The 11,269-nt window shown below is 41.0% G+C and overlaps 1 protein-coding gene across 1 annotated transcript in view; it reads right to left on the reverse strand.

The window, feature by feature from the left end:
* Window positions 1-2,350: 2,350 nt before the first annotated feature.
* The window catches only part of DPT (dermatopontin), a 27,448-nt gene continuing 18,529 nt past the window's right edge, over window positions 2,351-11,269 (reverse strand). The window contains exons 3-4 of the mRNA XM_004688460.2: window positions 7,239-7,346; window positions 2,351-3,497 (exon numbers count right to left, since the gene is read on the reverse strand). Of these exons, the coding sequence (XP_004688517.1) occupies window positions 3,431-3,497; window positions 7,239-7,346 (175 nt within the window). The 3' untranslated portion in view covers window positions 2,351-3,430. The remainder of the gene's footprint in view (window positions 3,498-7,238; window positions 7,347-11,269) is intronic.

Here is an 11,269-nt window from a genome sequence, read left to right on the forward strand (position 1 = left end):
GAGGTGATTGGTCAAGCTCATGTAGTTGTTTAATGACAGAGGTAGGGTCTGAGCTTAGACAGGATGAACTGAGAGCCCACTGTGGTTTCCCCTTTTGGGGGAATCTGAGCCTATCTTCAGGGCCAACCATAGACTTGACATCCTCATAAACTTTCTTGGACTTATCATTTATTGTTCATTTTCTCTTTCTCCCCACTAGATTATTGATCCTCTGAGTAGGAATCATTTTCTTCTTAAGGGTAGGTGGCCCCAGATATTCATATAGTTTTCCCCAAAATGGTCAGAATATGTCTTACCAAACACTCAGAATAGTCCTAAGGTGTGTCACTTTGGCAGGTGGGTTATTTTGAGTTAAGATTAGTTGAGACTCTAAGGATCACAAGACATTCTTACCCCTCCCTTAACTACCTAGAAGAATCAAATTGTAGATGTTACCCAGAATTAAGCTTATTAACAGAAGTAGCTCATAATTTATCTGTATGGAAGGGCAAACATCAATGTTAGAGACTCTGGTCTTCATTATCAATTACCCAAACTCATTATGTGATTGTCACTCCTCTCCCCTTCAAGCCTCAGACCTTTACCCCATCTCTTAGCTGGCTTTGGGATCCACATCTACGCAGAATCTCTCTATGTCCTTTTCCCCCTCTCTTTAATCAATCAGATGCTAATTTGATTACTCAACCAGCTGGTGAGAACCCAGAGGGGTAGGAGAAATTTCCTCTTTTCTCTGACTCTTGTTACTCTCACATCATTTCACATGGTCATTACCTTACAAAGTTGCTTGGAAAAGAACTCCTTATATGTTAGGCAGATGGAGAATTGGCAGCTTGGTAGCTGAGTTGCCATCTGCCTAACATACAAGGAATTCTTTTCCAAGCAACTTTGTAAGGTAGTGACCATATAAAAATGCCACCCTCTGTCAGAGTCAGAGTAAAGACTCAGGTACCAGACTCTTGTTCCACACTTCTCTGGAAAATATATATCATGGCAAAGTACTTTATAAATAATTTGCTCCAGGCTAGAGTTCACAGAATTCTAAAATTGCAAGAAACCACAGTGATTACCTGGAAAATGACTGAATTATAAACAGTAGACTTAGAACAAAAAGGTGCTTATCCAAGGTCATGGAGCAAGTAGTAGGAAAATTCAAATAAGGAGAGCTTGGAGAGGGAGTTTGCAGTCATAAGATCTTGGATTTAGCTGCCCTCTGATGTTCAGCTCTTACTGGTTGACATATTATGGAAGGTATAAATTATTCAGATTAGAACCAAGTTAATAATGTCTTTGATGTCATTGTCACAGGTCCAGATGCAGGGAAGTTTTTCACTTAGTAAAAAGCCTCTTTTTTTTTTTTTTTTTTCACTTGGCAAGGCACTTCTTATGGATTTCTTTCTCTTTTTTTCTTTTGTGTGTGAAGCATAAGTAGAAGGCAACAAGCCAAGTGGATTGGCTGAATTGGCAGCCATGATGAAGACAGAAGACTAAGGAGAGGATGGGGGTGCAAGGGAGAGGGTGGGGTGAGTGTGGGGGAGACTCTGGGAGTCCTTTGACGTGTACTCTGTTGCAGCCTCCCCTTCTTCCTGCTGTGCTTTATACTCCCAGTAAGGCCATTTCTTGGCTGTCATCCTGAACTAGCACTGTTATTGCTAAAATATTAATGGCTCCCTTTGTGAAAAATAACAACAGTGAAGCCTGCTGAAAGTTAAAATTTCCAAAGCAGTGGAAACAATGAAATGGAAAACATAAAGCAAACTCCGATAGAAAATGGTGCCTCAGAATTGAGGCAAAGGAAGAAGACATCCTTCGCTCTGACGTCCCCTTCACAACCCCGGGAACTTGACGGGGAAAAGTAACATCACTGGCCAAGACTCATCACTGTGGCCTCCTAGATGGGGCCCAAGACAGGGTGGACCTCCTGTAATTTTGCCTGGATGACTGTTCTGAGTGTCCTGGGAAGCTAAGGAGGGGAGAGCAGCATAGTTCTGAAAGCAAAGGCAAACTGTGGATAAAGGAAATAGGGGTTCTTCCTGGTTAGAAATGCACATGGCTTATTGGTACAAGAATAGCTGAAGGATGCTGAGGATAAATGAAGCTAGAACCAAAGGCCAAAAAGCATGGTTATAGCCCATGTCTAATCCTTAATGCAAGTGCTTAGTGCTTTGGTTTAACTGTCTGATTACCCAGCTGTTCTCCATCATTGTCATTGTATGCCTGCCCTTACTATGATGCTTGGCCCAAATCACATTTCTAATCTCTGCCTAGAATGGACAGAGGGATGAGTAATCAAAAAGAGGGGGAGAGATAGTAAACACTGACCCTTAACACAGGAAGCAGAGTGAATGTTAGATTTTTATTCCTTTTATGATGAGGAGAATACATAGGGAGGAGACAGAGACATCAAATGGGAAAAAGAGTGTCACTTCTGCAGAACACATCCCTAAACTATACAAAAAGGAATGTGCACCTTGAAGGCAGCTTCCCCACCGCCCACCCCCAGAACCTCAGGACCCATCCAGGTGACTTTGCCAGAAACCCCCATGGGGCACACAGCAGCTTGCCCAGGAGTCCTGGTCATGCCCTCAGGTGCCAGTGACGCGAACCCCTTTTTCCATTTCTCAAAGCAAGCTGACCATGCTCTCCCGCCTACATATTTTTAAGTCGAGTCCCATTTATGGATGTCGCTCTTCTTTGCTTTTATCTAACTTGAGATTCATTCTTCCAGGTTCCTCTGGTACCTGCACTCTCTTTCCTTACATTCTTTTTCCACTTCAGAAAGTCCTTTCAACCCTATGTCTTGTATCTCTGTTCCCAAATCCTCCCATGTTACCACCTCACGTCATGTCCTTACTCTTGCAGAATAGAGCCCTGCACTTAAACTTCCAAGCAAGCGTAGCTCCTGGGGAGGGCAGTGGTGGTGGAAACCATCACACCCACACAGCAGGTCTGTTCCGCGGGAGGATCTGGTCTTGGCTCTCACAGACACAACTTCATGTATCCTTCATTGCCACCTTCCTCAAACTGTGCCCCCTTTCTCCACTCCACGAAACCTCTCATAGACACTCTTAGCACCAGGTCTGTGTGGAGCTCGTGGTGTAGTTAAAGCAGTAGCAAAGCTGTGGCAGGTGCTCGAGGAGCCAGACTTCGTGTCAGGCAGTGAACACACACCCCTATATGAGGTGTGCAAGAAAAACACTGTCAGTCATAAAGCGTTTGCTATGGAACACGTTAAAAGGGAGTAATTTGGCTTGTGGTGGATATAAGCATGAGACTAGTCAGAAAGGCCCAGAAAGCTGGCCTCGCAGCTCCAATCAGCTCAAGGAGAAATGAGGAGAGCCGGGGAAATAGCATAGTAGTTCCAGTTGATATTAACATATGTGGACACCCTCAGGCCTCCGGACCGCCTTCCCGTCACCAAGATTTAGCAAATCTAAACATTTTCAAATTCACAGTCATAGTTGGTCATCCGGCACATGATGAACTTCCACTGGCGATCCCTGTGGGGAGAGGCAAAGAGCTCATGTCAGTGAGAAAAGATACTTAGGAGGAATTGCTGCTAGTGGAAAGAAACGAACAGCCTTTGACAAATCCAGGAAGCCAAGACACCTAATCCCACTTTCCTGCCAAGCAGGGAGTTCTAGGAAGTCTTTAGAAAACCTACAGGTAAATGGCATGTGACATCAGGAGTCTTGGGAACCTCATCCAGTTCCAGTTGCACCTTGAAGGTGACCAACTAGGTTGCTGAACTGGTCAAGTTCAGCACTAGTGGCCAGCAGCCCACTGTTTGCTTTGAAAGGTACCTCACGTACCTAGGCTAACAGTTTGGAATGAGCATTTCTTAGTTTTTGCATAGAACTGGGGATCAGGCCAAAGGACTAGGAGATCGGAAGAGACAGAATGGGGAGCAGAACAGGTAGACTGACTGAAGTATACTGCTAAGGGGAGCAGCAGGTGACACTGGAGAGGTCTGCTGTGCCATATGTGGGTCAGCTCCCTGGCCCAGGATTGAACTCAGGCTGTAGGGGTGACAGTGCTGAGACTTAACCCCTAGGCCACCAGGGAGGCCCTGGAATGAACATTTATCTAACCTGGTCTCCATAGCATTGTAAAGACTGTTTTTTAGCTAGGCCATCTAGTTGCTTTATTCTTCCTTTTATGAGGTCTTACCCTGTGCTGGGTCCCATCCACTACACTATGTGTTTTCCTTCAGAAAACACAAAGGAAAAGAGAAAAATGCCTTTCTTGCCTCATAAGAATTGAATTGCATATTTGCTTAAGGGGCGAGGCAGGGGGAGAAAAGTATCTGAAATTGCTCAATTTAAAAATAAAAACAACATGTGCATGTATTTCAAGGAATATTCTTTGCTAAGGACAAGTCTGTACTCTTTGTTCAGCCATTTAGAAAAAATACTGAGTGCCTTATTTGCATGGAACTCTCCTGGTCTAACTGCAAAGATAATTATTATTACAGTTCACTTGATAGCACTGGTGTATCTGGCATCTCATTTAATCCTCTCAATGATGCAGTGACTAGGTAAAGAAACAGAGTCAGATAAATAAGTGGCTTTCCTTAAGATAATTAAGCGACAATGTCTAAGTTTTTTGGGCTCAAATCTCATCTTTCTCTTACATCACACTGTCCTCATAACTAAGTACTCCGAATCCAGGAAATGGCTGTCACATTCTTTGCACAGTCCTGACAAGGGACAAAAAAAGAGTAACCCCATATTTGATCACACCAAAGTTTCCAAAGCATGGCAGTCATTTATCCTTAGAATTTTCCTCTTTTCAATCTGTGGGGCCTCTTTCCAGTTGATCCCAAACACCAGCACTGGTAAGGTGTCCCTCCAGCCTCTGGCCTGGAGGGCAGGGCTGACCACCCTTAGTTCTGTTCTTGCCAGCGGTATGGTGCTGCTCAAATCATCCTCCACAGGCTTCAACATTCTGAGGCTGCTGCTCCATGTCGTTCAGAGTGACCTACCAGTTTTTGTTATTTATCAGGCAATTGATCTCTTTGCTCAATTTACCCCCTCTGCTTCCTCCTTTTCTTATGGTAATCACTTTTGTTCTTATAGTCTAAGAATTTTGTATTTGTTTTGTTCATTCATTTAGTGCTTTGTTATCTACCACAAGTGAAATGATACCTTGCTTGGCTTTCTCTGATGGAGAAAAATGATTTCCCAATATTGTTGTAAATGACAGGATTTCATCATTTTTCATTTAAAAAGACTATGTATTGATGGGAGCAAAATTTAGATTTGGCTCGAGAAGGGGCTCAACCAGGCTCAGCCACTGGTCTCCCTGCAGGACAATGGTCTTCAGCCAGAGATCATTTTACTCCCCAGGGAGTTTTGATTGTCACGACTTGAGGAGTGCAGGTGCACAGTTGCTACTGCCTTCTAGTGGGGAGGAACCTCTAGAATCACAGCACAGCCCTTGCAATGAAGAATTATCTGTCCAGCTGGCAATTGTGGCCAGATCAGCAAGCCCCGAACAGGAGAAAATACTGTGACTTGCATGTAGGGGGAAAGGAAGTTGGGCCGGGTGAGTCTCCCAGATGATGGATGTGTCCTCAAGGCGCCTATTTCAGCATCCATCAGCAGAGCTGAGGACATTCGAACTGTGCTAGTGATCTTTCCATCACTGCAGGGTCTCTTCATGTTAAATAAATGCCTGACACAATGTCTCAGTTTTGAAGATTCTGGGTTAATGCACAAAACTAAAAATTTCTGAGCCAATAGGAATTGAACATTTGAACTCCCCCAATACATTTATTTTACAGTAAGTTTAGATGATATCCTTTCTTTTTTGTTCTCTTGGAATGAAGAACTAATTTTCTTATTGAGGTGGAGACATTATCAGGAAAATGAAGCACCTGCTAGGCTGTTATCCAGAATTGTACTTGGGTTTAAACAACCCTGCTAAATGACACAAGGCTTCCATGGTCTCTGAGTTTTAGTCTCTCTTTCTTTTTTTGTAAATATATCCTTGTGTTTGTGTTTTTAATTTTTTTAAGATTTATTTTATTTATTTATGCATATAAGAACTGGTGTGTAGGCCAGGGGTATGGAGGGGAGGAGGAGAGGATTCACCAGGACAGAGTGGGGAGTAGAACAGGCCAGGTGGATTGACTGAAATACACTGCTGAAGGGAACAGTTGGCAAGGCAGGAGAAGTTTGCTGCGCCATGTGGGTCACCTCCCTGGCCCGGAATCGAACTCTTGCTGCAGTAGCTGCTGAGACTTAACCATTAGTGGCACAGGGAAGCCCCTTCCCTATTCATTTTTTAAATTCACTGCTTCTAGAAACTAGGCAACATAAAAAATGATTAATGTATGAGAACTGAGGGGACTTTGTATGAGTAAACATATACTGTACCTTTTCAGAGCTACTTAAAGTTTATTTTGTTTTATAAACTTACATGAAATAAATTCAGTTAGGAGAGATGCCATTTTATTGAAAGACATAAATATACACAAAAGATAAATTACTCTGAAATTCATAGCAGTCCATTATTTAGTGAGTTGACATAAATTTCATGTTGTTTACTAATCATTTACTGTAACTTTCAAGAACTCATTAGCTGTGTAAAATGATTATCCTCAGACTAAAAATAGGTCAAATGAACATTTTAATGCTGGAAACTATACAGGCCTCTTTCTGTATTAGTAAGAATTCTTGTTTTCTTCCTCTTGCTTATTTTGGTGCTTTGAGAAAGGATTGGGGAACTGATTGCACTTGGATATGAAAATGGTTAGTGCTGTTTTTTTCTTTAGGCCATCTATGTTCTCCTCTTTCATTTCTAAATATGGCACTTTCTCAGCAGACCCTACCTTTCTGTCTTCTTCCACCACCCAAAGTGGGTGAGAGGATCCCTTCCTTGATGAGCATTCCTTCTACCATTTTGCCATCTCCTTTTGATGTTTGGTGAGAAAAAGTGCTCTTTGAAATTGAGCGAGAAGAACTTGAACATTCTGTGATACCAATTTGAGGTTCCATTGGGCTGGAAGGAGATGGAATCAATTTTCTTTTCTGGGCTGAGACAATCTATGAAGTAGGCTCACAAGAACAGCTCACCTTCCCTTGATTCCCAGGGCCCAGCCAAACTCTCATTAATTGTAGCCGAAGCAGGAAACCAACATAGGGAAAATTTCAGATAAATATCACTGTAGACATGATCCTTGTATGCATGGAGCTAATACATGTCTCCCCGGACCCTAGCCCACAGGCAAGGCTCACCTTTCCACTGCAGAGAAAGTGGTTGTTGCTCCTCGCATATAGTAATCGTAACTATAGGAAATCATGTCCATTTCCTCACCATAGTGACCTGGATATTCTGTCGTCATCCTATATGTGAAGAGACAAAGTTTAGAGAAAAAAGGATAAAACATCTTATCACTGCTTAGAGTAAATGAGACATACTATGAAGGAGAAATGGAGATTGAACACTGTGGTTGACCCAAAATGCAGTTATCTCCCCCGGTCTTAATGGGATACTGATAATATATTAGACCATTCCATTCAAGTCAACTAGAATCACATTTCAAATCGTAGACTGTGACTCACTAGTAGATCATAAAATCAATTTCATTGGTTATTACCAAATGAACTTTAAAAAGGAAAAAAAAGACAATATAGGAAAGCATTGAAAGCATTACAGGCACTAAGGAAAAAATCTGTACATATACAAACTTTGTTTCAAATAGATATTCGTGTCTTAATTTGGGTGACACATGCATTGTACAAAAGTTTGATGTGATTTTTTTTTTCTGAGTCATTATCAAAATTGTCTTTGAAAAAGATTTAATTAAAATGTAAACTCCACAAGGGGAGTCTTCCTTGTTCACCACTGTTTTGCCACTATCTAAAATACTTGTTGGTACATAGTAAGTATTTACTGGATAAATAAATTCCTTTGGGAGTGTCACTGACTCTCAACTTCCTGATCTACAGAAAAATGGACACTACCTATAGGTTTATCATCCAAACAAATATAATTATATGTGATGTATTCCATATGATAGAAGCTGAATCACTAGGAATAATTTTGTTTTTCTTCCTTTGCCTATTTCTGTCTTTTTCCTCCAATAGTAAGAAAATCCCTGTTCTCCCTATAAATAGGGTCACTAAGGTCCACTCTGGAATAAATCTAGAGTCTCCTAATTTTTGTTAGGGTTTCACCAGCAGAGATCTTCAGGAGTGAAATAGTCCTTTCAGTATGAAGTGGGTTCCCAGAACTTTAGCTGCATCATCAAAGTTGCTCAGGAAGCAAATAGGTAGGAGTGTTGGTTATTTTATCTGATCTAGATTCACCAAGTCATTGCATGTTTAAGATAGAAATGTAATCCCCCATGTAGATTGAAAATTCTAAGGATTACTATTGAATCTTGAAAAAGAATGATTTGTAAATCGGATGGGTCTCCAAGGAGGGTCTCATGTCTGCATGCCCCAAGATTAGTGGTTAGTTCAAGATAACCTGGAATTAGAGATAGAGCTCCAAGATACCATGGCTCAAGAAACCAGAGTCCTAAAATCATACTTTCTTAGTACCATCATCCTTTCTCACATCAAACATTTGCCTTGTTCTCTGATTTTTCTCTTCTTGAGAAATAATTATGCCAAGTCCAAATGAGAGTGGGTCACATGTGTTTCTGATTAATTTGTTCATGAAGGGAAAGAAAGCTCTGCTAATTCAGAAATTTACTTTGAGCTTCTAAGGAGACTAGAACAAACGCATCCCCTTGCTAATGAAAATGTTAAATGGACATGACAGAACTTTACTTAGATCCTATTGATTAGTGATCCACGACAATTCTAACAAGTGCTACAGTAAAGTTTACCCAAAGGCAGGAAGATATGGAGAATAGGAATAATGTAAATTGGGGTGAAAAGAAATGGGGTGGGGTGTATCCTTAATTCAGTGAACACAAAATATTTTCCAGAAATTTGGAAGCATTTTTTGGACACAATGTATGAAAATGAACACAAACATCTTCATTTCTTCTTAGGCAAATTCCCCATGTGACAATATCTCATTACATCAAATCCAATTGTCAAAACCATTTGGAAATAATCAAGTTAGATTTTTATTTTTAAAATTCTTAAATTTTCAGTGATCTGTAGTCAGGTTATTTAGATAGGTAAATAGATTTGGAATTAGATGGAAAAGAATGTCTTTCACTTAACATTTATTATTTAAAATTGATTATTATTTTTCAAGTTTCCAAGGGAAGGGAGTTTATCTAATGCTTTCCTTACCTAGAATTCTCTGATGCTTTCATTTTTTGGCAGTGACCAGCCATAAGTTCTAAGTGGATAGTTTGCCTGAGAAGTTCACTTTGGGGTAATGCTGTCCAGTGAGTTCCTCAAATGCCCTGGAGAAGATGCAGTATACGAAGTGTTCTTTGGTATTGACTGATAGCACAACCACCTCCCCACCCTCAAGATATTCAGAATGAACCTCCCCAATATGTTTCAGCTTGACATGTGGGTTGTTTTGAGTTAAAGTAACTGATACCCTGCTGGCTCAAGAGAAACTTTTAGCACTTCCTTAACTACCTGGGAGAATGAAAATTGAGAATATTGCCTGGATGGAGGGTTATCTCCATAAAATAGTCTTTCATTTAGAGAACTCTATCTACAAGGCAGGGCAAACAGCTCATTACAGAGCACCTGGTCATCATCATGTGAGTTTATTATTCTTTCCTGGAAACCCCAGGCTCTTACCCTGCTCCTTAGCTTGGGATAAATACCTTTGTTTTGCCCCATTGCTTTAGAATTTACACCCATGTAGGTTCTCCATACAATCTAAACTTTTCTTCCTCCAACTAATCTGTTTGATTTTAATTTTATTGCTCTATCACCCCAGAAGAACCTAGAAAGACGAAGAGAAATTTCCTCTCCATCCCCCCATTGTACATTTCCATATTGGTTACAGTCGGGAGTTTACTTTGATGTTTGTTTTTGGTTCTGTGTTTGCTGTAAAACTATGTGATCAAATTTAGATTATTCTCCCATGCCCAGGGTTAAGTGGATGCAGGCAGAAGGCTGGATATTGGTGGAAATTTCTCTTATTTTGTGCAACTAAATGTAGCTAATCCTTGGTAGGGAGTGAACCTCCAAAACACTAGCCACAGAGGAAACTGTTTCAATGTGGTCCTGGATTCTATGGGCTGGAACTGGAGAGCCATTTAGTGCTTACTGATATCGTGCACACATTCTAATAAGTGAAAGCTCCATCAGTAGCTCCTTGGAAAGAAAAGAAGAATTCCAACTTGACACGGAGACCGGCTTAGGGGCTTGTCAGGAAATTCAAGGAAACTCTAAGCAGGCAGAATGTCCAGGGTTTCATGAGCTGGGGAGCTGCAGGGAAGAGCTCGGTGTAGTCCCACCTTCCTTGTGAATTCCTTGGTACTCCAGGCAGCTTTTTGGCAAAGCACACTTCATACTGAGTATTACCATAGATTCCTCTACCAGTTAAAACACTCAGACAAGCCTTCAGTTTGGCAAGATGAAGGGGAGGGCTGGTCAGAAAGGCGCCTTTATTCAATGCATTGAAATGAGCTTATTATTGAAGTGCTCCCATTGGGAACTTTATTGAACCCTTTTACAAAGAACCATTGTGTGGGTGTGAGCATGTGTGTTTTCCTATCACGTTTGGATGAGTGACAATGTCACTGTTGGGGAGCTATTTCTTACTTCACAATATTTTTCCTGGCACCCGCAAGCAAGGTGAGACACAGTTGTTCCAAAGCTAAGTGAGCCAGATAACAGAATCACTAGTTCAATCTCTTGTGTTAGATGATTCTTTGAATGAAATGCAAACACATCAAGGAATGTCTTAATTATGAATTGAAAAAAGTTCACTCACACTGAAGCGATTTTGAAGATCGATACAGGATTTGCTCATCTCAGGTTTTTAGCGCACTGAAATTATCGACAGATCTAATAAGGGTCAATAAACAATTGCTGACCAGCCGACACCACTGACTGAGCTGCTGCCTAGAGCTCCTGGCTCCTTTGCTGTGAGAATAAGATTTCACCGAGCTTAGTCCAGAAAGATGCTATCATGCTCATTTTACAAAGGAGAATGGAGATGCGATTTACAGAGATAAGGAGGCCAATTTTCCCCATTGTCAGAGGTTTGGTTGAGAACAGATTCGATTTTCAATAGTTTAAGTGAAGAGGTTTTGAATCTACTACTCAGCAGACAGTTACTCAGTATAAGATTATTTTTAAAAGGTTTATTTATTTTTGCATGCAATATCTGG

The sequence above is a fragment of the Condylura cristata genome, unplaced genomic scaffold (genome assembly GCF_000260355.1).
Source record: "Condylura cristata isolate star-nosed mole 26May11 unplaced genomic scaffold, ConCri1.0 scaffold00024, whole genome shotgun sequence".
NCBI classification, from domain to species: domain Eukaryota; kingdom Metazoa; phylum Chordata; class Mammalia; order Eulipotyphla; family Talpidae; genus Condylura; species Condylura cristata.